Below are 26,784 nucleotides of genomic sequence, written 5' to 3'. Positions count from 1 at the left end.
GGAACCTGCAGATAATCTGATGCATAGCAGGCCACACCAGCTTGAACAGGAATGTGTTTTGGTTTACAAAAATGTTGTTTTAGGTTTTCTGTAATTCATAGCCAAACCTAATCGAGACTGATCCAAAGTCACCCCTACGTCTGTCTGACTCCAGGGCTGTGCACTTGAATTTCATCTTCCCATCAGAAGGGATAAGAGAACACCTTCTGTTGGAGGTGGAGAAAGCAAACGAATGCCAGCTAGTGTGTTCCCAGGAAGAGTTCTGGGCTTGGTGCTTGCCAGCGGTGGGAGCGAAAGGGTGGCCATCAGACTCCTATCTGCGGCTTTCCCTGTAGATACCACTTTACCAGGCTTGAAAGAAGCCTGTAAAGTCTCATTTACAAAGTAAGCCTATGCCTGGGGCTCAGTGGCGTTCCTGTGGTTTTTAGGAGGAAAGGATTTCAAAAATCACTTAGAAGGTGCTTATGCACATCACTGGTCACAGAACCAAAATAGCCACTTTTGTGCAGTCCTGCTTAAACAGACATACCAGTGTCATTAAAAAACTGTGATAAGGAGATTCCCAGCTCGCTAGTGGTCTCTCTTTAAAGTCAGATTTATTGAAGTCTAATTTACATACATTTCAGCCTTTCCTGTGTACAGTTCTGTGAGTTCTGGCAAACAAATAAAGCCATATAACCACCACCATATGGAAGAAAGAATATTCCAGCACCCCCAAAATTCCTTTGTGTCCTATTGTACTCAATCCTCTTCCCCAACTCCCAGCCCCTGACAACCACACATCCATTTTTTGTCCTGATAATTTTGCCTTCTCCAAGCTGTCATATACATGGAATCATGCAGTCTGTAGAGTATTTAGAATCTGGCTTCTTCCACTTGGTGGAATGGTTTTGAGATTCGTCCGTGCTGTGTGCATTAGCAGTTCTTCCCTTCTTCCTCCTGAGCAGTATTCCACTGCATGGATGTGCCACAATCTATTGATTCCTTTGCCAGTACAGGGACGTTTGGACTGTGCCCAGTTTTTGGTTATTATGAATATGGCAGGCACACACACACACACACACACACACAGTGCATGCATATGTATGCTCACCCACGCATACAGTTTTGTGTGTGGATATGCTTCCATTTCCCTTGGCAAATACCTTAGAGGAAATCCGAGGCTGTATGTTGGAGTATGTCTCACTTGACAAGAAACTGCTAGCCACACTTTCCGGAGCAGCTGTACCACTTTGCATTTCCCCCAGCAGCACACGAGAGCTCCAGATGCTCCAGGGCCTTGCCGGCACGGGGATGGGCCTGCTCTAAAGTCACAGAATTCTTGACTCTCCCAGCTCCCATGGCGTCATCGATCAACCCCACCCCACCTGGCTGCCACCATGGCACCCAATTCTAACTGGGCTCTTGCCTGCAGTCCTCTCCCTTCCCTTCCCCTTCCCCCCAGCAGATTTTATACCCCAGTGAATCACAAAACACAAAAAAGAGCCTGTTCTCTCCCTTGTCATGACTCAGATCTGCCAGAAGGTGAGTGGTGGGTTCTGCTCGGCTTCTCCAGGGTAGCCCGCAGCTCCATCAGAAGGGCATCCTCTTTAGCCAGAAGCTTCTCTCATCTCGCCTGTACCCCTGGAGACCAAACTGGTGCAAGGAACCAGAGAGACTGTTCAAGGGGCCACACAGCCACTAATCCAGGCACCCCAAAGTGGAGAGGGTCAGTCATACAAACAGATAGTAACCTCAGTCGCAGGAATGTGATCCCTCACTTGCCAGCAACTGCCCCACCAAACACACAGTTTTTGTAAGGAAGAAAGAAGCTTTCCACCAGGCTAAGTTAATCTTGAGTCTGAACGTTGCCCCAAGTATAAACCAGGAGGACCTATAACAGGAGTATATTCATGTCTTTGCAAAGAGAGGTACATCTATACCTGCAAAGGAAGACAGCAGGAGAGACAGAAGTAACCGTGAAATGGAGACAGGTGCACATAAATCAGCATATTTAACCTAACATCCAGGGTACCATCTACCATTCCTATATTATAGAGGAAGAAAGGGAGTTTAGAGATGCGCCATAACCTGCTCAGGCCACAGGCCAGGGTGTCCGATCCAGGTTCTCCTGACTCTAAGGCATCTTCGCAAGCAATATTTTAAAAGCGTCTATGTTACCACCAGGTTCCAGTTACTTTGGCGCCCCACAGAAAGCTACTTCCAGTGCTTCCAGCACTCATTCATTTGTTTATATGTTTATTCATTCATATATTTATTCATTTACACATTTATTGAGTGCCCTCTATGTGTCTGACATTAGGGAAGCCTCAGTGATTGAACCAGACAAAAATCCTGCCTTGTTAGCACATGGTCTAATGGGAATGAGAGCCAGCGGGTAGAGAAAAGGGACTTGGGCTGCCCAGGGTCCTCGCTGTGCTCCCCCCAACCCCACCACCACTGCCGCAGGCCCTTTCCCTACCCAAAAAGGCTCATCCAAGTCAGGAGAGAGCAGATGCAAAAACCCAGGATCCAGAGGACCATTCTGGACTCTTCAGTGTCCAGGCCCCACTGGATCCATGACAGAATGGGAGACACTGTGAAGGAGCAAGAACACTGCCCAAGAGCCAGGTCCCTCCTCCAGCCCCACGGGCCACCCACCAGGGCTTCCGGCATTCATTCATTCACGCCACTGTTTGCTAAGTGCCTATGCTGCACCAGGTGCAGCACCAGGTACTGGAGATACAGGAGGATGACAGCAGGGCCACTGTCCACAAGGACTCACAACACAGCGGGGAGACAGCAACCTGTCCACGCCCACTAGGAAGTAGAAGGTAAATGACGGGATGCAAACAGGGCTTCTGAGGTTGGAAGAGACCCTGCTACAAAGAGGCAGAGCCAAGATTCGAGTCCAGGCTGTGGGCTCTAAGCTGTGTGATCGTCACCCTATGCCACCACCTCCCACTTGGATTTTTTCTGCATTTAAATCCAGTGTCCCAGACCTGACCTGTGCTGGCCCTCTCCCTTCCCTGCCCAACCTCTGGTTACCATTCCTCTTCGTTTTCACTCTTGCCTTCCATTAGAACTAGCTCAACAGTTCTTTTATTTTTCTGCGTGCCAAGGGACAGGAGTTTGGGGGGACCCAGAAACCTACACCCTGAAAGAAACAGAATGGCAGTCAAGCATAAATGTTGAACAAAGGCAATAAAATGTTTGACCTCATCATTGTTTTTCTAGGAACCTATTCTGAGGAAATTTCACCCCAACATAGAGACGCCTCTACAGAGCGAGATGCTCAATCAGGCAGCTCTGATTGGAAAGCAGCCTCCCATCTCCCACTATGGAGGCGGCCTGGATGCTCAGTGGGGCACGGTGTGGCCACTCCATGGGCACCACTGGGCTAGCTCTGGGCCAGGCTCCTAGAGGTGGCTGAGACCACATCCTGCCCCCAAAGGGCTCACACCCAGTGAGGGAGCCACCACAGGTGTGACAATGAAGTTGCAAGAGCTGAAATGCAATGCCAAGGGCACCGGGGGCCTCAAGCAGCCCAGGGAGGGCCCCCCAACAACATGGAAGAAGGCAATGGATAAGACACTAGCCGGCAAAGGCAAAGTAAAGAGTGGGACTCAAATGAGAGAAGTCCAGAAACACAAGTGCAAAAGCCACATGCTCAAATGGAGACAGATCAGGAGGGGTGCCACAAGAGTGCCGGCAGCAGCTGTGCTGGGGTAATGGCCCAAAAATGTGGTGATGTGACTTTTATAACCATATAAAACAGAAACAGTAGCAACCACAGATGATTAACCAAGTGGATAATCCTCTTGCAGATCATACCCATGCCCGGCCAAGGGCTTCATGAGCACTATTAATAAGGGCGTGTCGGCGGGCACCGGATTCCAGCAACAGCAGAAGAGGAGACAGGCCAGGGAGGTCAGGGACGCGCCCTCGAGCCCATGGTTGGCTTCCCCGTGGGATCTGTCGCTCGTAGGGGCTCTGTTTTGAGACAGAGCACCCTATAAGGGCAGCGGCCTCCCTCCTGCCTTTTCTCTCTGTTCTGCAACTACTCCCACCAGCACCCTCATCATCATCTCAGCTCTTCAATGTCCGAGTTTCTAGATTTGAGCCTACTTGAGGCCCGAACAGATGGGCCCGTGGGGTATCTATGGCCACTGGAGAGCAGATTCTAGGCAAATACTTCACCCATTTGCCCAGAAGCTTCTGATTTCCCTGCACCAGGTGTACAAGGCAAATCCAGGCCTCCAACCCACACCCTCCTCCAACTCCATCCCTGCCCCTAGGGCACAGGATGGAACGGCACCCTCACCCCATCTGACCTGGTGTCAGCAAGATCAATGGGGTGGCTGATGTGACTCTGCAGCATGTCACCAGTAAGGAATTTTGCTAAGACATGAACATCACCGTCGGCAGAGACTATACCAAACACAATTGCCAACCGTCATGAGAGGGGGCCCATGTTGGCCACAGAATGTGTAACAGGGGAGTTCCTACTAGTTCTACCTGAAAAGTGGAGATCATTCCCTATTCATACAGTTGTTGTGAAAACTAAACATGAAATACCCAGCGGGGGTCTTGGCACATAGTACAGGCTGTATGCACATCCAATTATCTTTTTTTTTTTTTTTTAGATGGAGTTTCACTCTTGTTGCCCAGGCTGGAATGCAATGGTGCAATCTCAGCTCACTGCAACCTCTACCTCCCAGGTTCAAGCGATTCTCTCACCTCAGCCTCCTGAGTAGTTGGGATTACAGGTGCCCACCACCACGCCTAGCTAATTTTTGTATTATTAGTAGAGATGGGGTTTCATCATGTTGGCCAGGCTAGTCTTGAACTCGTGACTTCAGGTGATTCACCTGCCTCAACCTCCTAAAGTGCTGGGATTACAGGCATGAGCCGCCGTGCCTGGCCCACACCCTATTATCTTAATAATGTCACGAGGAGGGGCTTATCCAACCCCATTTTATACATGGTGCTTCTGAGACTCACAAAGGTGAAATATCTTGTCCAGGATGGCAGGTGACATTAGAAGAGGTCAGTTTCTTTCCTCCAATGGAGTCAAGGGTCAAGTAGGAGTCAAGGGTAAGAGTTCCACTGCAGAGTGTCAGGGATAAAATGGGGCAAGCAATTCAGAAAAAGTTTAAGAGCTCAAACACACTACATGATTGAGGAAGAAGAGAACCCTAAGCATGAGAATTTAAAAGATTTCTTAGAAATTATACGCTGGGTGTGGGGACTCATGCCTGTAATCCCAGTGACTTCGGAGGCTGACGCAGGAGCATCGCCTGAGCCCAGGAGGTCAAGTAGCCCTATTACAGAAAGTCAGAAGAAACGGGAAATTGATTTCAATAATGTATTTCACGTAACCTACTATATCCAAAGCATTATCATTTCGACATTTAGGTAATATTTTAAAACAGTTAATGAGATGTTTTGCATTCTTGCTTCATATTAAGTCTTCACATTTCATGTATGTTTCATATTCAAAGCACATCTCAATCTGGACTGAACAGGGTTCCTCCATAGCCACACGTGTCCTACCGTCGTGGACAACGGAGGTCTAACCCCTCGGTTTACACAGAAGAAACTGAGGTTGAAATGGAGGACTGAACAAGGAACCACATGCTTGTCATTCACAGAGCCAAACTCAATTTCGGTGGTGGATTGGTGTGGCTTAGCGGAAAGAGCACAGGTAGAAGAGTGAGAAAGATCTAAGGCCAAATTCTGACCCTGCCACTAACTAGCTGTGTGCCTGTGGACTTTGTATTTGGCCTCTCTTAGCTTCAATTTCCCATCTGAAAAGTGGAGATAATTATCTTATTCATATAGTTGTGAGAAATAAATATGAAATACCCAACAGGGGTCTTGGCACATAGTAGATGTTCAATAAATGGGAACATGATGATGCTGATGATGCTGATGATGATGATGATGGCATAGGTAGGAATATATTGCCATCACCTTTTTTTAGCATTTTAATTATCCCCAACCCAGAAAAATGATGCCCTGTCCCAGCCCAGGCAGATCTGCCCACCAGATGGCAGGAGGGCAAAGACGGAGGCCGGAAAAAGAAATGGGAGAGATGGTCATGGGGAGAGGAGAGGACACAACCACGGGGTGCTAGAGCCCCAGTGGCCTGCTGCACCCCAAAGCACATAGATGAGTAAAACAAAAGTCACCCCAACTCTGTGGGCCGGTGTCAGAGCCAACCTGTGGAGCCTCTTTGGAGCTGAGCCTGTTTTAAAAGAAGCAAATCACAGACCTTTTGGACTCTCTGATAACGCCCCAGTCCATTGTCGCTGAATGGAAGAAATCCAGAACCTGCTTCCAACGGCAAAGATGTGACCATCTTCACCTGGCAGGGCACAAGGGCTCTGTGTCTTTGGTACTCCAGACCAAAGGAGACCTCTAATGGAAACTTTGTTAGCTCAGGGCAATAGAGCATGTCCATGAGCCACGCTGCTGCCTACCTCGGCTTCTGGGTGAGTTGTTCCCTCTGCAAGGAACATTCCTCCCCCTCCTATCTGGCTAACTCCCATTTATTCTTCTCATTTCAACTTAAAAACACCATCTTCTCTGAACAGCCTTCCATAAAACATAATGCAGGGTCCCCTTGTTAGATACTCTCCCTGTAGTCTGCCATCACAGCCATCATTATATTCTGATGAGACCAGGGGGACTGACTCCCTGCCAAGGAGCAGAGACTAGGTCTGTTCTCCTCACTTCTGTATCCCTAGTGCCTGGGAAAGAGCCTGGAACTGAGCAGATGCTCAATAAATATTTGTAGGAAGTTGCTGTTGCATGAAGTTAACTCAGGAATCAGAAGGGCTCTGGTTGGTTTGACTTGAAAATAGGCAATATTTTGGAGAATAGAAATAAAAGTTGCAGCATCTGCACCTGATGCATTAAGTAATTTTCCATGAAGTAACTTTCCAAAAGGGTCATGCACTATTGTGTCATTTTGTTGGATTCTTCTGACAACTGGAGAGTATCTGGTTATAATGGACACAATTCACAGAACAGCTATTACATCAACTATGGATTTTCCAAGGGCCCCGAAGCTGAAGCTTCACATCAAAGAGTCTTTTGAGTGAAGGCACACGTAGTTCCCATAATTCTTGTGTGTCCGAAAGTGGGGACAGCTCTTTGGAGAAACACAGCTCCCCCTTCATTTGCCTATTACCCTACCAGCTCTCGAATGGGCAGTACCACTCCCAGGTGGAAATGCGGGGGGAAATTCTGACTGCCACATGACTGGCATTTTGTGGACTCACTCAAGGATGTTAAAACCTCCTGCCGTGTGTGGAACATCCCACTCATAGAGGACTATCCTGCTCCAAAAGCCAGGAGTGGCCACCCCACACTCACACATTGAGGGATGCTGGCCTCAAGCCAGCCTAGGCCATGTCCACAGGGTGAAATGGCTGCACGGGAAAATGAGTCCAAAAGGTCACATCATTATTAATGAGGACCCCTACTCCCTCATCCCCAGGTCCACTGCCCAGCCAGCTTGGACCGGTCACCTTCCTGAACACCCAGCACATTCCTGCCCTTGCATGCTGGCTCATACCAACCTCCTCACTCACCTGGAGGCCATCCCCACCAAGCCCCACCTACTTGAGCCTCCACCCAAAGCAAAGTCCTTCTATAGGAAACTTTCCTGGATCACTCAACGCCAATAATCTCTCCCATCTCCAAAAAATTCCAGACCTCTAACCAGACAATTCACTTAGTACTTGTCAACTACTGCTGTGTACTCTCCACAACATGGTCCCTGAGTGCAGACACCAAGTCTGACATGCCCCAGCACCACCCCAACAGATTGACTAAGTGACCGATTCATTCACCTCATTCAGCTGGGCCACTACAACACTGAGCTATGGTCGTGCCACTGAACTCCAGCCTGGACAATAGGGCAAGACCCCATCTCAAAAAAAGAAAGGAAGCAGGTGGATCACTTGAGTTAGGAGTTTGAGACCAGCCTGGCCAACACAGTGAAACCCCATTTCCACTAAAAATACAAAAAAATTAGTGGGGCATGGTGGTGTGCACCTGTAATCCCAGCAACTTGGGAGGCTGAGGCAGGAGAATCACTTGAACCCGGGAGGCAGAGGTTGCAATGAGCCAAGATCGCACCATTGCACTCCAGCCTGGGCAACAGAGTGAGACTTCATCTCAAAAATAAAAAAAAAGAGGAAGGAAGGAAAGAAGGAAGGAGGGAAGGAAAGAAGGAAGGAGGGAAGGAGGGAGGAAGGAAGGGGTTAACCTAGACCTCGTCCTGATGAACTGAAATATAATACGAGCCACACATATAATGTTACATTTTCCAGTAGCCCTGTTATATATAAAGTCAAAAGAAACAGGGGAAATTGATTTTAACTATATATATATATATATATATTTTAATCTACTATATCCAAAGTATTATCATTTCAACATTTAGGTAATATTTTAAAACGATTAATGAGATATTAATGAGATTGACCACCAAAGCAAACACATTCCTCTTTTACTTTAAATAAAGGAAAAAAACAAAAGTTGATTCATAAAAAGCCTTCACTAGTATTGGGCATTTTTAACACTCATGACTTCACTGAGTCCCCCAAACAACCCTGGGAGGGCTTGACTATTTGTTCAAGTCACATTACAGATAGAAGAGACCAACACACCACGAGGACCCATAATTTGGCTAAAGCTCTGCAGCTGCAAAGTGAAGAAGCTAAAATTCAAATCTGGGCCTGGCTTCAAACACCTTCTCTTTTCACCACAGGCCAGGCAGGCTGTCCTTTTTCTGGCTTTGTTCTTACTGATCAACTATGTTTACTAGATAAGGGCTGCAGGATAAGCAGGCATCATTTCAGCGGTGCTGGAGGGTCAGGTAGTGATTTGTTCTTTACCGGAGTCTCCAAAGAGAGTTTCCACAGTGCTGCTAGTTCCGGGTAATCCAAACCATGCAAAAATGTAGAAGATCAAGTAAAGTCAGTATCTGATAGAGGCTCAAGCAGGATAACTTTTAATCTTGCCATGAAGAAATGCTTAACTTTAAAAACTTGGCACCAGCCAGTTCTCTCCTCAGGGAGCCTGTGGCTTTGGGCTTGAGGAGGTTTTATAAAAGCAGGCAGGACTCCAACACCAAGCAATGCATGTTCTACCAAATAACTCATTCCCTCAGCGGTGTGGCTTTTCTCTCCCAGGGGGCCAAAGCACCCAATGTGCAGCAGAGGCTGCAGCTTGAAAACAGCAGCAATCACAACAAGTGCATGATGGTGAGCGGGGTGTCAAGTTAACCCCACGCCCGCCCCTGCCGGGCCAAGCTCAGAAGAGCTTTCAGTCCACTGACGGGCGATTAGAGGAGGGCAAGGACCTTGGCGGAGAGTTCATTAGAGAACGTCCTCTGCCTCTGCAGCTGCACCTCATACGGGCCCCCAACCCTCACGCCTTGAGACCTCAACCATGGATGAACCAAAGTGTGCGGCTGAGAAAACAGCCATTAGGTGTGACCAGTGCCTCCTCTGCAATGCCCCCGATTTCTCCTGGTAACCAGCATTCAGCAGCAGCCTGGGAAATGGTCAAAATGGAATGAACATAGCCAGTAGGCATCTGCAGACTTGGAATCTCCAAAGCTAGGATGATGGCAGCACCCATTTGCCAGCCTCCCATCTGGCTGTTTGCCAGCCTCCCATCTGGCTGTTCTGAGACGCTTGGAAAGGAAGGGAGAGATTTCTCAGAGATGAGGACGGACCCAACTGGGCTTCTAATTTTAGTCCATCTCCCAACTTTATTGAAACCTAGAGGAAAGGGACTTTGTTTTATGTATGCATTACGTATTTAGATAACAAACCCTCAACGATGGCAAGAACAGAAGAAGGGGAGACAGCAATACAATTCTAGGCGGTAGCAAGAAGGACCAGTGGTTACGGATTTGGCAAACTCAAAGAAATCTACATCTTCAGCCAGACGTGGTGGCTCACATCTGTAATCCCAGCACACTGGGGGTTCAAGGTGGGAGGATCACTTGAGCCCAGGAGTTTGATGCCAATCTGGGCAACATAGTGAGACTTTATCTCTATAAAAAAATAAACAAAATTAGGCATGGTGGTGCATGCCTGTGGTCCTAGCTACTTGGGAGACTCAGGCAGGAGGTTTGATTGAGCCTAGGAGTTCAAGGCTGCAGTTTGCTATGATGGTGCCACTGCATTCCAGCCTGCAGGCTGGGTTACAGAGAGAAACCCCGTCTTAAAAGAAAAAAAAAAAAGGAATCTACATCCTCAGTGACAGCAAGGAAGGATGAAAACCAAGCCAATTTACAACCCAGAAGTCTCAAAGGGTCGGGAATTAGTGGTGGCAGGTATCTCTGGAAATGGGGTTAAAGTGCAGGGATGCACTAAGAGGAGGAGAGGAAAGAACCAGCTGGATCCGTGCATCCCCTCCCCCACATCTCCCAGCTGGGTGACTGTCCCTCCCCCATCAGGCACAGAACTGGAAGTTGATTCTCTGAAGAGGTTAAAAAAACTGAGAAGATCTCAATGCAAATTGTACTGTACAATCTGTATGGTACAATTGCACTGATTGTACAGATTGCTGTACAATCTGTACAACAGCCAGATTAAGTGATTTTATACATGCTACATACAGAGGACCAATGCCTCCCAAGCCCACTTCCTTCTTGCAGCTCCGAAACCCCCCACTCCTCACCCCCAGCAGCCTGGTCTTGACCCTCCAGACAGGAGACTGTAAGACCCTTCTGTGGAGAGCCCAAGCAGCCTGGGAGGAAAGACCTAAAGAAACTGGCATGGGGGTCCCCATGAAACAGTCCAGTAGGGACCTATGGGAGAAGCTTCCAGTCAGGAAGGACACCCATGTACTCAGAACCTGCAGAATGCTTATTAGTCCCCAACTCTTAAATAGGGGAAAGCAACCAAGGACTATGAGGCAGCTAAGAAAGAAGGCCTCTAACACGAAAGCTTCAGATCAAGCGAAGCCAAGAGAAGGGGTGCACACGTCCATCACATCCAGTGTGCGCCAGGCCCTCTCTAAGCCCTTCACCTCCAGTAACTCATGCAATTAGTGCAGCTCCCAAAGCAGACATCAGTATTATTCTTCCCATTGTACAGATGAGGCCTTTGAAAAAGAGAGAGGTTGGCCGGGCGCAGTGGCTCACGCTTGTAATCCCAGCACTTTGGGAGGCCGAGGCGGGCGGATCACGAGGTCAGGAGATCGAGACCACTGTGGAACCCCGTCTCTACTAAAAATACAAAAAATTAGCCGGGCGTGGTGGCGGGCGCCTGTAGTCCCAGCTACTCGGAGAGGCTGAGGCAGGAGAATGGCGTGAACCCGGGAGGCGGAGCTTGCAGTGAGCCGAGATCGCGCCACTGCACTCCAGCCTGGGTGACAGAGCGAGACTCTGTCTCAAAAAAAAAAAAAAAAAAAAAGAGAGAGCGAGGTTAAATAACTTGTCCAAAATCATAAAGCTAGTAAGTGGCAGAGCCAGGATTCCCAACTAGCCATTTGGCTCCACGCCATTGAGCGCTGTGTGAGCCACCTCTCAAAGCTCCACCCCAGCCCTGTCCATCATGATCATCCTCAGCACGTAAGAAAAGATACTGCAGTCGTGAACAAGAGGCTTCTTTGAAGAATAAGAGAGAGTTCTTGCAAATTAAAAATGTGATAGGTTAAAATATGGAATGTAAAATTGATGGAATCTCAAAGAAAGCAGAACAAAGAGCAAAAGGGATTAAAAAATAGAAAAGGTAAGAGAATTGGAGGATCAGCCCACGAGGACTGGTATCCAAGTAAAAGGAGTTCTAGAAGGTCAGAAAACCAAGGAGCAGAAATCATAATGGATTGTCCTAGAAAATTTCCCAGAACTGAAGTATAGTTTCCAGAGAGGTCTCACTAAGGGCACAGCATAATGGATGAAAAGAGACCAGCACCAAGGCAGGTCACCTTGAAGTCTCAGGCTGCTGGGGACAAACCAAGGCTCCTGTGAGCTTCCAGACAGCACGAAGCAGGATGCAAACAGAGGATTAGAGATGACTTCACCCTTCTCTGTAGCTACCCTAGAAGCAGGCAGACAGTGGAGCAAGGAACACTTCAATACGCTGAAGGAAAATCATTTCCAACCTGGAATTTGATGCCCAGCTAATGTAGCAATCAAGAATCAGAGAATAAGTTCATTTTCCCATGTGCAAATTCTCAGAAAATCTACCACCCAGGCACTCTCTCTCAGGAAGGATGTGCTCCTGTATTCAACGAGTGAAGCCGTCAGAGGAAGGCAGGAAGCAGGAGATCTGACCCAGGAGAGAAGCAAGGGGGACCACAGGTGACAGTGACAGGCAGTCCAGGTGACAGCTAGGCCCTAGGTGTGGAGGACAGCACAAGTTCAGACTGAAGAAGGTCAGAGGCCCCAGACTTGCTCAAGAAGAGAGAACTAGCCAGGAATGGTGGCTCATGCCTGTAATCTCAGCACTTTGGGAAGCCGAGGCGGGCGGATTACTTAAAGTCAGGAGTTCGAGACCAGCCTGGCCTACATGGTGAAACCCCGTCTCTCTAAAAATACAAAAAAATTAGCTGGGCGTGGTGGTGCACGCCTGTAATCCCAGCTACTCGGGAAGCGGTGGCTGAGGCAGGAGAATCGCTTGAACCCAAGAGGCAGAGGTTGCAGTGAGCCGAGATCACACCACTGCACAGAGACAGTGATCACACCTGGGCGACAGAGCTAGACTCCATCTCAAACAAAAAAAAAAAAAAGAAGAGATAAATGAAACACTTTACCTGATACACCCAAACAACTTAAGGAGATATCTAGAATAGTAAGAGCGTTTCAGATGAATTAATAAGCACATACCCCACCACCAACAGCAACAGCAGACAATATTTAATTCCAAAGAAAACAAAAAGCAGATCAGGTAAGGAAAAGTGACCATCATTTACTACACAACTAAGCTCTGAAGAGCACTGACCTACTAGTGACACTTTAAACCCCAGTTACTGATCTTATCAAAATTATGATGAAAACATATGGGGAAGCTGAGACAGGGGGCAGATTTGAGGTTAAAGGAGGTAAAGAGGGGTCCTACATCCTCACCTTCTACAGTAAGAAACCAGGGCCTAGAACCAAAAAATCAAGATGAAGCAATACATGCATGTTATTTAGAGACATGGAAGAAAATACTAAAATCATCAGCTTAAAAACCAATGCAAGCCATATCCTCCAGGGAAAGGGGCTGGGGTCTCACTGTTTTCCATACAAACCTTAAAGAAAAGGCAAGGGAATGGGGAAACAGGCATTGATGAAGACATGTGACCTCACTGAATGTTCTAGCAACCAGGAGAAGTTGGGGTTATCATCCCTTTCCACCAAAAAGACATGGTCGGGCTCACAGCTACCCACAGCCAGTCAATACTAAAAACAGGCTCAAACCCAGCTCTGCCAAACCCAGCATCCACATTCTCCCTTTGATCCCACATTCATGCATTCAACAATATAAACTGAGCACTCTCTAAGCCTGGGTCACACGGGTGGCCAGGGCAGACTCCAGCACCTGACCCAACAGGGCTTCTGGTCTACCTGGGCAAACCCACAGTAAACAAGCCATCAGTAACAACAAATCCAAGTGTAGCAGTGCCTACCCTACACAGCCTCAACCTAGGACTGCAGCACTTATCTGATTCCTGCTGTTCCTCTTTCTTTCCTCGCCCACTCTGCAATCCCTCACTGACCTCATGGCATTGCAATGTCTCTGTCCCCTACGGGTCATATGCCACTTCATGGCCCTTGCCCAAGGTACTCCTGGGAACTCAATACAGGCCACTGCCCGGGGCAAACTCCTGCTTTCGGCACCCAAGGCCTTTGGCTTTGAATCGGGAGGTAACACGTTTGGTTTGTTTTAGATCAGAGTTAAACTCACAGGCCAGGCCAGCTCTCCAAGAGAGAGCTCCACGCTTGTGTACATGAAAGGAGAGGAAGGAGCCTTTGTACACGGGCCTCCAGAAAGGCCTGGTGAGTCCAGGGGGCTGCAGCAAATTCCTGGAGACACCACAGTATGCTGTGAAACCTCACGTCTGCTGCTCGCTCGCTGAGAACAGGGCAAAGCCACGGAGCCCCTCTGACCTCGGAGTCTGCATCTGTGAAGCAGGGGCCCCAGAGGTTTATGTCAGCCTTAAATGACATGATGGAGAAGGCTCCGCTTTATCATCTGCCATCACCATAACACAACACGGGGACAAGGAGGGTGGTTGGCCCGATGGGGCTGGCCTGGGGGGGGGGGGGGGGGGGGGGGGGGGGGGGGGGGGGGGGGGGGGGGGGGGACAAGAGGGTGGTTCCCATGGCTGCCTCTGCTCACTTCTGCCATCATTCAAGGTTATGAGAATTTCATCTCCTCAATTTCTTCAGATCCCCACTCTTTTGAGATCCACCCCGGGGAATCACCAGGCAGAAATCTTCAGTCAAGAAGTCAGCCTTTACTTTGTTAGTTCAAGAAAAACCTGGTGTGTAAATGACTCTAAACAGAACCAGCTGGGCCACTGAACAGGCTGTGATAAGGCTCAGCAGCAAGGCTGGCTGACATCTTGCCCAACATCCTTTAGCTGGGATCCAGTTTTCTTTCTGGGTTCCAAGTAAGTCAGTTGTCCTCTCTAGCACCACCTGGTCCTTGCTCTAGCGCTGGTCAAGTCTCTCCCCATGTCCCCACATTCAAATCTCATCTTACCACCCAGCCCCTGACTGACTTCATCTTCTCAGGCTTACCTCTGATTCCTGGTTCTACCACTTATTAGCTCAATGGCTTGGAACCTGTGACAATCTCACTCAGCCTTAGTTCTCAGGGCTGATAATCATGCCCACCATCAGGGTTCTTCTAAAGACATGGCACAGGGTCCTGCACTGTGGCCACCTCTCCCCAGCCTACCAACCCCCTCCCTGCACACACTCCCCATGATCACATCAGTGCCCTATAACCAATAAAGACAGTCCCTGACTTAATTGATTTTTATACAAGCTGTACCATATATTACACATATTGCAACAACAACAATACCGCAGATTGTCTTCTGTAACTCAGGTTGCAACTCCCCCAGTGTGGCCTGACAAGGAAGAAGCCGTGCACACCCATGGGGGACCTTTTTCAGCCACACGGCCGTATATTTGGAATATTACTGGAATGTCTGATTATATTTCATCCTTGTTTTATAAAAATAAGTAGAAACAGAAGGAAAAAAATGGGAAGTGTGGTTATCCATGATCATTACTGGTTTCATAAACCTACCACGAGACAACAGTGGAACTGGGGCCACGAAGATTGTGGGGCTAATCCCGTGTTCAGCCAAGGAGGGAGAGGGAGGCTACGGAGGTTGGAAACACAGACGACGTCATTCAACAGCACTGAAACAGTGAGGCACGATTAGGACTTTTTTTCCATTCTTTGGCAACTGAAGTCCCTTGTAACTTGCATGTCTAGCCTGGGACTTTCGATATGTGATGTAATAAAACCAAAAGTTGGAAACTGTCTATAAACCCATATTTTAATGATGCTCTCTTGTTTTCTAAACAAACTGTGATATTTCACATCAAGTAGAAGATTGTTTACCCAACACAACCAGGACTCAGCTTGCTCTAGGGTAACGGCATTTCCAGGGTTCATGGATCTCCACTCCAAAAGAAGACAGGGATTAGTACAGAGATGTTACTGCTGCCAGAACACGTTCAGTCCCAAAATCCACACAACAGCTTATGCAACTAGAGGACACTACGATGCCACCCTCTTTGTCCCAGGGCCACAGGGCATAGATGAGACCACCATGACACAACGCCACCACCTTCTCTGGCCTCCTAGGTAAAGAGTCTGTTGGCTCACACTGGCCTCTCCCTTCCTCTTAAAGCCCACTCCTGCCTTTTGTCAGGAAGCCTCCCCGAGTTCTCCGGCCAGGTGGTGGCAGCCCTGTGACCACAGCCCTGGTCTGTGCACTCTCAGCTAAAGCTTGCTGCCCCCACCCTGGTCTCCACCAAACTCACAGAGAAACCTACAGGGCAGTCCAGCTGTGCAAATATCTCCCCAATGTGTCTCCTCTATGGAAGCGGAGAAGGCTTGACAGCCATTTGTTATTTATTTGTGTATGAGATTCCTATGGCTGCTGTGACAGATTACCACACGCTTAGTGGCTGAAAACAACACAAATAAATTCTCTTCTAGTCTGAAGGTCAGAAGTCGGAATGGGTTTTACCAGCCAAAACCAAGTTTACGGGCAAGGCTGTGTTCCTTGTGGAGATTTTAAAGCGGAATCCAGGTCTTCCCTTTTCTGGCTTGTAGAGGCCTGATACGGTTTGGGTGTGTGTCCCCTCCAAATCTCAGGTTGAAACGTGATCCACGGTGTTGGAGGTGGGGCCTGTGCTGGCTCCCCTTCCCTTCCGCCGCGATTGGAAGCTTCCTGAGGCCTCCCCAGAAGCAGATGCTGGCACCACACTTCCTGAACAGCCTGCAGAAGCATGAGCCAATCAAACTTCTTTTCTTTATAAATTACCCAGACTCAGGTATTTCTTTAGAGCAATGCAAAAACGGCCTAACACAAGGCCCCTGCATTCCTCGGCTCCTGGCCCCGTCCTGCAGCGGCATCACTCTCAACTCTGCTTCCATGAGCACATCTCCTGTCTCCCTCTCTCTCTGACCCTCCTGCTTCCTTCTTATAAGGAGGCTTGTGATTAGCTGGGTCCACTTGGATAATCCAAGATAATCTCCTTATCTCAAGATTCTTCGCTTAATCACATCTGCCAAGTCCCTTTTACCAAGGAAGAAAACATATTCACCCATTTGGGGGATTAGGATGTGGACATCTTGCAGGGGGAGGCATTGTCCAGCCTACAATGGTTCTGAAGACCTGCTCCATGTTAGGGGCTGGCAGGACAAAGATGCACGCACTCCACTCAGGGCTCCACTCAGAGGCGAGCTCAGAGGGCATCTGTGAAGCCCCTGGGAGTCCAGATCTCAGGGCTGTGAGTTCTGTCCAGGAGGGCACAGACAGGGTCCAAAGAGGCTGTTCTGGGCATGGTCACAGTCATTCTCTGCAGAAGGGACCGTGTGGACAAAGGCACAGCAAGGATAAAGGGTGTGGCCTGTGGGTGAACCCAGAAGACACCTGGGTGCAGCTGTGGCCCAGTTCCTTCAAGGAAGGCCAGGAGAGGTGGGGGCAGAGCACAGAGCAGTGCTTCTTCCCAAAGGCAAAGAGCCCTGGTGGAGAGATGGATGGGGTGTGAGAAACGTCTTGGGGATGCCGGGCCGGAGCAGGACTGGGGGACTGGAGGCAGGGTAGACAGTGGTCGTGGCAACTAACAAGGAGAATGTGTGCAAAGGAGGCAAACGTGGGAAGGCCCAAATGAGACAGACATTCAGGGCCAGGACTGACGGGACACAGGAGGCGAGGGAAGAGGCGCATGAACAGTGCTATCTGAAGGTTCAGGTTCCTCCACCACCAGATTGGCAGGTCACCTCCGAGCCCCCTCCCCACCCGCCGCCCCAGTTCTCAGCTGGAAGGGCTCAGAACACTGCTTTTAAGTATGTCATACCATAGAGGATTAAAAATAGTTTTAAAAAGGAGAGGGATATAAATATCGCAAAGGCTCCTGGCTGCATGGAGAACCCCCAGGAGAGGAAGGCAGGGGTGGGGCGTGCCTCCACCATCGGAGCCTGAGGTCCTTCCCGTTAGACCCGGAGGTCTGCAGTTCTGCAGGAGCTGAAAGTAGTTCTGGTCAACACCAAAATGACCCCAGGCCTTCTGTAAATTCCCCAAATCCTCCTTGCTTTTTCTGTGCCTTAGGGACACTGGACCACAATCTCCAAGAAGCAGTAGAACACAAGGGAACCGAATAAAAAGAGGGACAGAAATAAAAGGTGAAGATCAACCGCATGGGCCCGTCTGGGACGCACCATCCTGCATGCCCCGACCCAACCCTGGCTTCCGTCCTGCTGAGGAGCTTGCTGGGGCTCTCCCTGACCCCATGGCCCCCCACCACACACTCCCCTACCCCGTGGGTTCATGGGAAAGATTTTCCTCTGTGCCCCATCCTCTGCCACCTTCTTCATCCCAGGGATGCAGAACATAGAGGGAACCACTGTGACATGACATCACCACACTCTCTGGCCTCCTGGGTAGACAGTCTGTGACTCAAGTGGGCCTCTTCCTTCCCCTTGAGTCCCACTCTCCTGCCCTCTGTCAGGAAGCCTCCCTGGGTTTCTGTGGCCAAGTGGTGGCAGCCCCATGACCAGAGCCCTGGTCTGTACACTCTCAGCTCAGGCCTGTTGCCACCACCCGGTTCTCCACCAAACTCACAGAGAAACCTACAGGGCAGTCTAGCTGTGCAAATATCTCCCTCAAGGCTGGACTGGGCCTCCCTCCCCACCCTACACTCCTGCAGGACCCACGGTGAGCACCCACAGTTCCTACACGCTGATCTCAACCTCACCATAACCCTATCCTCTCTGTACTGAGAACTCCTAGCAGGTCCCATTCACCCATCCCTCCATCCCCAGCTCCCAGAATTTCAGGAGGACTCGACAACTGTTATTTGACCAAAGGACCAGGCTTCAAGTGGGTAAGCCCATTTCTAAAGCAGGTTCAAAATGTACCCCAGGCAGTCAGGCACCCTTTGGAGAAGAAGGCTGGGCTGCCACACATACAACAAGCATTCCCTGCTGTCATCACGAGAAGCATCTTCTCCTTGTCACATGCCCTGGGTCTGGGTTTAGAAAATACAGTTCCTAGCCGGGCGCGGTGGCTCAAGCCTGTAATCCCAGCACTTTGGGAGGCCGAGGCGGGCGGATCACGAGGTCAGGAGATCGAGACCATCCTGGCTAACACAGTGAAACCCCGTCTCTACTAAAAATACAAAAAATTAGCCGGGTGTGTTGGCGGGCGCCTGTAGTCCCAGCTACTCGGGAGGCTGAGGCAGGAGAATGGCGTGAACCCGGGAGGCGGAGCTTGCAGTGAGCCGAGATCGCGCCACTGCACTCCAGCCTGGGGCACAGAGCAAGACTCCGTCTCAAAAAAAAAAATACAGTTCCTAACTTCCTACAGGAAGTCTTCCAGATTGCTGTATTCTGCATAGCAGCCTGATACTTGCTGACAAGGATACATTTCCTATTCTGTAGGAAGGCTGGTCAGACTTACCCCACCAACCTGATTCCAGCCTCCCAGGCCCCTATATTCACATCTTGCTGCTGGAAACAAGCGTGATCCCTTGTCCACAGATGTTGGGGCTTTCTTCTGGATAGAATCAGACGTGGGATAACAATGACCAGGCAAGTGTGGGAGGCACGTGGCAGGGGTTCCAAGATAACGCCTTACTTCTGGGATGTGGGGGCCATCTTGACGGCTTTCATCCTGGGCTGCTGTTCCAAGGGAGAGCAGCTGAGACTTTAGCAAAAACATCACTGACAGACATACACACACAGAGAGATACACACTAAAAATACACATACACAGCCAGGTGCACTGGCTCACACCTGTAATGCCAGTACTTTGGGAGGCCAAGGCAGGTGGATCACCTGAGGTCAGGAGTTCGAGACTAGCCTGGCCAACATGGTGAAACCCTGTCTCTACTAATAATATAAAAATTAGCCGGGCATGGTGGCGCACGCCTGTAATCCCAGCTACTCGAGAGGCTGAAGCAGGAGAATTGCTTGAACCCAGGAGGCAGAGGTTGCAGTGAGTCAAGATCGCGCCATTGCACTCCAGTCTCGGTGACAAGAGTGAAACTCTGTCTCAAAAAAATAAAATTAAAATTAAAAACACACATACACACACCCCTTTTCTTTTGCTGAGAGCATTTTACTAACACTTTCTCCATTTCTGTCTTCCTCTTTTTCTACACTGGGCCGGATGATACATATTTTTGGTTTTGTGGGTACTTCTTTGCCTCAACTACTCAGCTGTGCCCTTGTCCTGCAAAAGCAGCTATAGGCAATATGCAAATAAATAGGTGTGGCTATGTGCCAATAAAACTTTATTCACAAAAAGAGGCAGTGGGCCAGATTTGGCCTGTGGGCCATAATTTGCAAATCCCTACTCTGATAGAAAGAAAGTAGGAAAAGAAGACCCAGTAAGGAAGAAAAAGTCCATTTTTTGATGCTGCACTTATGATTTCTGATGCTGCCTCTAATTCCTTCTGTGACTAACGCAATCTATCACTGTTTAAACAAACAAAAGAAAAAGAGGCATGGGGAAATAAAAAAAAATTTATGAAAAGGTTTCTAAGGCAACGGGGAGTTCACTTTTAATGGTTCAATCACAAAAAAAGACAATTACTTTATTTTTCTCTCTTCCCCTCAGACATAGGGCAGATGTGATCTATGGCTTGTTAGGCAGAGGGACTTTGTCCAGGGCCTCAGCTATTTCAGTGAAAACTTAAATGCCAGAGTGTTCCACAGGTCAGGGAGGGCAGTTTATGAAATCTGGGCCTCTTGGGCAAAGGGTTGCTTCCCTAGAGCTGCAGATCTGGTGAGACATCCTGCCTCTCTCCTGAGGCTGTAGGGCCAGCAGGCAGCTCTGGGCTGCTCTGATGCAAAGTCGTGGCTGCTGACACGTGATTCTGTGGTGAAACTTCTTCCTAGGTCTGCTGCCAACTGGACTGAGGGCTTCCCTCTCCCTGCTGAAAAGCCATTTGTGAGATGGGCTTCTGTTTTACCTGGTCCCTGAACACTCTTGTTCCTGGTACAAACATGCGTGGGTGGAGTCCAGAGCCCCTTGTTTGCCCTGATTGCGGGCCGGCCACTAAACCTCCCTAGGTACCTTCAACTTGACAGCCAAGGACAAGCCAAGAATGTACAATCATTTACCACGTGTATTTATATAGCAAAGCTTATGAAATGCAACATTTTCTACCCAGGACACTTGGTGGAAGTGAATCTCCAGCAATCCACAGTGAAAAGAATCTAGGATGCAGCCAGCAGTGCTTAGCAGAGCCCAGAGTCATACACCAGCCATCCACTCATGCATGCCAGGGGCTGGAATGCAGATGGCTGTAGGTGGGCACCTGCCCAGGCCCACCACTCCTTGACCACCTTCCCAGGGGTGGATTTGAGCCCCAGATAATCCAACCCTCTCATTTTGCAAATGAGGGAACTAAGGAACCGCAAGGGAGAGAGATTTTTCAGAATCTCACAGCGAGTTTGCAACAAAGCCAGAACCCTGGCTCAGGCCTTCAGCCTTTGGGTCTTGGCTGTGACTTCCACAGCTGCACAATGCTCCACCTGGAAAGGCCCCTCGAGAAAAATCCACACCATGAGATAGGGACGGAGCTGCCACTAGAACACGGCCTTTTGCCTGTAATCAGGAATGAACTCAAAGCCCGTGGCCTGACCCCAGCCACAGGCCAGAAAGAAACTTTCTACATGATGATTCATCCCTTAGAACCAGGCACACAGCCCCAAGGGTAGTGCCCTGGCAGGCAGTTCCTTGACATGAAACCTGTGCATTTGGTTTTCTTCGGGTTTTTATATAGAAATCTTCAGTGCACTTGCTGTGCCCTCTAAGAGCTGGCGGAGGTGGGAACAGGAACAGACCCTCCTTGGCTCCATTCCTTCTCTGGCTGCTGGATAACAGTGACCATGGCAGCATCCCATCCCACTACTGTGTGCTCCACTGCTGTGTGAAAGGAAGGTCTAGAGATAGGGAGGTAAAGATGGGGCGATAAGGAACTGGAGGGGCAGGCTGTGGGGGCAGGAAGTGTTGGGGAGTTATGGGAGAGAAGGTTGGTGTGGCATCCTGAGCCAGGCCACAGGTGACCTCGCACAACAGGTCAAGGGGCTTGGACTTCATCCCGTAAGCCAGTGCAACCTGGCCTTTTTCTCATGGTCACATGGGACCATGATACTATTTGTCCTGGGATGGACCAAAGGGCTGCCCAGGCCCCCACTCTGCTGCCCTTAGCTCACGGGTTGGGAAGCTCTGCTGTAGGTCACAAAACCTACTGGTGGCTTTAGCAACAACATGCTCGAGTGGCTGAGTGGTAGGTGGAAAGCCATAAAGAAGTCAGTCACTGTGGAATCCAAGCTCGCATGAGGAACACCTGCGCCTGGGCCTGAGCCAGTGGAACAAAAGGAGAAAGTGGGCCACATGGGCCGGGGCTGATCCTTCCGAAAACACAGGCCCTGCCCTGCCTCTGAGCCTGCCCTTGAGGGGATTCCAATAATTTCTCTCCCTTCTGCACTGTGAAACCCAGAACCTACGCAGTCAAGTTTCTGCTCGGCCTTCAAAGTCCAGGTCCAGAATTACAGCATCAAACCCCAAAAGCACCAGAATGACAGGGGATGGCCCAAAGCAGAACTGACCTCCGCACCGCTAGAATCAGAAAATTCAAGCTCCAGTCTGGCTGGGTGCCCATGACAGTTTCACGCCCCTGAAAGGCAGAGACTAGAACCAGCTTTCATTCTCCAATGCCTGCAAGATGCTACATGCTCAACACACATGTGCTAAACTGCTCAGAGAAGGGTTGTGGGTTTTTTGGGTGGTGGAGGCTTCCCACATGAATGGAGTCTTCTTTAAATCCTGGCCTGACACCCCTTTTTGTCCAATAGTACAGTGACCCCCAGAACTGGAGGAACACTGAGCTGGACCCTCAGGTTCAGGCAAAGAGGGAGAGGGGGCAGCCAGAGTAGCTTGTCTTTCGAGGGACACCGGAGCCCTTGTAGCCAACAGCCAGGCAGGGAACTAAGGTGCAGACCTATTAACACACCACCTCTAATGTCAATTCTAGAAAATACGTCCCTGCCTTCCCACACGGCTCCAAGGAAGTGGCGACCACCTGGCAGAGGCTGCCAGCATCCTGCAATTCCATCTTCTCTTCTCCAAAAAGGTCAACAGCTTGGACCACCCCCGTTTCCTTGCAAGGGACCCTGTGAGGGTGGCACCGGCAGTCTGCCCAGAGGGACGTGTCTGTGCTCTGGCAGAGGGCTCCTCCTTGACAAACATCTTTTTGAGCTATGCAAGTGAACGTATCCATGAGAACTGCATCTGCTCAAGTATCAGACACAGGAAGGTGAGTGGCAGGCCTCTCGGGAGGGGCCATCACTCTGCCCAGCTCAACCTGACCTCCAGAGACAGGTCTGGAAATCTTCATTCCATTGTTTTTTGGGGGATGATCTATGACATCACAATCATATTGCATAGATTTCAGAATCCCACAGTTCAGGGTGAGAGATAAAAGCCTTGGATGAGCAAGTGAGCAGAGGCCAAGATATTTCTAAGTCAACTTAAACATATGGATATATGGAAAGATATAAAGATATAGCTCTATTATTAAACTATTCTTCCCTGAAATGCAATATCCCAGAGGCCATAACCTCAGGGCTACCCCTCATTAATGACCCCGGGATCACCCCATCCCAGGGCCCCAAGAGAGTCAAAGCTTTCTGAAAAGAACCAGGAATGCCTGACCCTGACAGCAACTGCTGCCTGCAGATGGAGGCTGGGAATCCTTCTCAATCCCTATGATTACAGATCTGTAAGATCCCACTGTAGCCCTCCTTCCATTGCCAAGACAACTGCGGCTATCTGTGCTGTAAGCAGGCACACAGCTTCAATGGCAGCCCCTCTGCCTGGACTCCTCCTGCCTCCCTTAACTTGACTACCCTCTGCACTGAGTTCAGAAGAACAAGGCCCCTGGCTGGTGGCCCCCAAAGCCGATCATCCAGGCACATCCCGGGCCATGGACCATCTGACATCTGACAGCCAGTTATGGCAGATGCTCTAAGCTCGGCGTGGAGCACCTTCTAGACTCGGCCCTTTGGCTGGGACTTCCTGAGTACCACAGGAGCAAGGAGAGAAAATGCCTATTAAGCATTCAGTCAAGAGACTGACCAAGGGAAAAATCAAGAGAAGACAGATGCCTGCCCCCAACTCCACTCCCAGCCTCTTCTCAGCAATGCTAAGCAAAGCACAACGCCCGACACGGTAACTCTACAGTGCTAATGCCCCCAAAAGACACGGACAGCTTCATTCATTCATAATAGCCCCAAACTGCACACAACCCAAAGTCCCTCAACAGGTGAATGGATCATCAAACGGCGGTGCATCCATACCATGGAATAGTACTCAGCAAGAAAAGGAAGTCCAGATACAGGCGAGAGCACAGAAGAATCACACCAACATAATGCTGGAAAAAAAAAAAAAAAAAAAAAAGCCAGAGTACATACTGTATGACCCAATTGTATATCAGGTTCTAGCGGCAAAACTAACTTTCAGTAACGGATCAAGTTTGTTCCCTTGGTGGTCTGGGGGCAGTGTTACTGGCTGGGAAAGAAGATGAATTGACCATCTAGGGTACTGGAAATCTACATCTTGATCTGGGTGGCTGTTACACAGATGTACCCATACATAAAGTTTTGTTGAACTTAAGAATAAGTGCACATTTAAACATATACATAAATTTAAAAGTTTATTTTTTTAATGGCAAAGCCTGTTGATGCTTAAATTGTAACTGATGTTTGCCTAAAAGTGAGGACAGTTCACTGGGAGCTGAGGGAGAGGAGCCTACTCAGTGAACTCCTACCCAACCTCCAGGACCCATCTCAAATTGTCCCTATTCTGTAAAGCCTTCTCCCATTGTTCTGGTTGTAACCTAATGTTCATATTACGGGGCATCTCTTCACAACAGTCAGTCGTCTCTACACCAGGAGCTAATCCTAGAGGAATGCAGTAACTTGTTGCACGAAGCATTGGTTAGTATGTGCTTATTAAACACTCAGTGATTGCCTAAGACAGACAGGTACACACACTCACACCCAAGTGTGACAGTCCAAACAAGATGGCATCTCAGCAGAAGACACTAATGCCCACCCCCAAACAGGATGTCAGTTCTTCTCAGGCAACAGGATCTAGGCACTTGGCTTATTATCAAAAGAGATCACTTTCAACATCCTCAGCCCAGGCCTCCTCCTTTAACACAAATCACAGCCAGAAGAGTTCAGAGCGGCCCAGAGCAAGCTGTTTCCAGTGTCCACCCCAGGAGGCTCCCCAGTCCTTTTGAGGTCACCTCTGCCGGCACTGTCCTTGCCCAACCTAGGGGTGGGGCAGATCCTGGGCTCCCAGGAAACATTCAATCAGGTGTAATGTTTAAACTTGACTGCTCGGCCATCCATCCCCCAACGGCTGGGGCTCCCTGCCCTCTAACAGTAAAGTGGCTGCCCTTGCTGGTGGAGGAAACCCACGGCCCCATCGCCTCTCTGCCCAGGCCTCCCAGCTCGCTCCTAGCCACTCCTAACCTTGAATCTCTAGAAACCCAAGCCTGCAGGGGAAGCAGCTACAGAAGCTTCACCTGCACAGGTCAATGTGGGTGAAGAAGGGCCGGAAGTGGTGTTCTGTCTAGTTCTGCAAAGCCCACATATGAAAAAAAAGAAGCTGGAGATACAGTTCCACGAAGAACAGTTGTCTTTTGGGTGGGTAGGTTGTAGGGGGGAAATTATGGGTGACTTTTTTCTTTCAAATATTTTTGTGCTTTCTAAGTTTCCACATTGAATAAATTCTTTTGAAAGAGAAACACACTTCATGTGTAGCACCGCCATCCCCAGCCGCTCTCCACCACTGGAGTTTCTCTTTCATCTCTTCTCAGCTACCTCCCAGGTAGAAGGCTTGGTCCCAGTGTCCTGTGCCCAGGCAGGGTCGGAGCTGGGGGCCAGCGTGGCGGGGAGGGGGCTCTCGCCCTCTCCCCAGTTACAGTCCTGATCCTGCAGGGGAGGGGCAGCTCCCTAAGCAAAGTGGCCGCTGGAGTTGGGTGCTTGCCTGACCCCACCGATCCGATCCGCACCCCTGGCCTCCCTTTCCCCAACTCACCCCCTGAAGCGCCGCCCACCATTCAATTCCCCTTGCCTCGAAGGTACTTCGGAAGTGCACGAACTCACACACACACACACACAGAGTCGCACTGTCTCCTCCCCTCCCTGACCTGGGCCACCGCCCCAAAAGCCCACGTACAAACTTCTCCAAACTCGCAGCGGTGGCTGGAGGGGGTGGTGACGTCCCCCTAATGAAAATGCGAGCCCTCTCCCCACAACACACACACGTGTGGCGCCCCACCCCCTGGGCAACTGTAAACCTGGCCGGGGCTGGCCGCCCTGGGGCTTGGAGGCGGGTGTCCAACCCCAGCCTCCCACCCCGAGGCTAGTGACAGGAACAACGAGCGGCCGGCGAGCGGGGGCGGCGGGGGGGAGTTGCCAAGTGTCGGAGCGGCGCCCCGGGCTCCCCGAGCGCCCGGCCGAGCCTGGGCTGCGTTACCTTGCAGGTTCTGCACTCGGATGTCGCTAATCTGCCCGATGAGCTCCTCGCGTTGGAACCAGTCCCACTCGTGTGCAGCCATGAAGCGCGGGCGGGAGGGCCCGGGCCAGCGCGGCGCGGGCGGCAGGCGCGGAGAGCCTGGCTGGCGGGCGCGCGAGCGGCACGCACCCGGCGAGGGCGCCGCGGAGCAGGAGCCGCGGCGGGCGCGGGCGGGGGCGGGGCGGGGCGCGGGCGGGGCGGGCGGCGCGATCTGGGCCGCCCCCGCCGCGGGCTGGCAGCGAGCGAGCGCGGGGCGGCGGGTGCGGGGCGCCGGGCTCGCGCTCACTCCCCCGTGCGGGGGCGGGGGCCCTGAGGGGCGAGGGGAGAGGGGCGGGGCTGGGCGGGGCGGGGCAGGGGCGGGAGGCTGGGTCAGGCTAGTTTGTGTTTTTTTTTCTTTCCGGGGTGTTTGTAGGTTGGATTGTTTGGTTACAAACCGGCGATTATGAGGCGCGGGTCCCGGCCCCCACATTGTGATGTCTCAGGGGGCGGTGG

The 26,784-nt window shown here is 50.3% G+C and overlaps 1 protein-coding gene across 1 annotated transcript in view; it reads right to left on the bottom strand.

Moving 5' to 3' along the window:
* Positions 1-26,445, bottom strand: part of CLMN (calmin) — a 136,084-nt gene extending 109,639 nt beyond the window's left edge. The window contains exon 1 of the mRNA XM_030803047.1: positions 26,254-26,445. Coding sequence (XP_030658907.1) covers positions 26,254-26,335 — 82 coding nt within the window. The 5' untranslated portion in view covers positions 26,336-26,445. The remainder of the gene's footprint in view (positions 1-26,253) is intronic.
* Between the last annotated feature and the right edge of the window lie 339 nt (positions 26,446-26,784).

The sequence above is a fragment of the Nomascus leucogenys genome, chromosome 22a (genome assembly GCF_006542625.1).
Source record: "Nomascus leucogenys isolate Asia chromosome 22a, Asia_NLE_v1, whole genome shotgun sequence".
NCBI lineage: Eukaryota > Metazoa > Chordata > Mammalia > Primates > Hylobatidae > Nomascus > Nomascus leucogenys.
The sequence above is the reverse complement of the archived record's forward strand: the minus strand, read 5'-3'. Positions and strand labels throughout refer to the sequence as shown.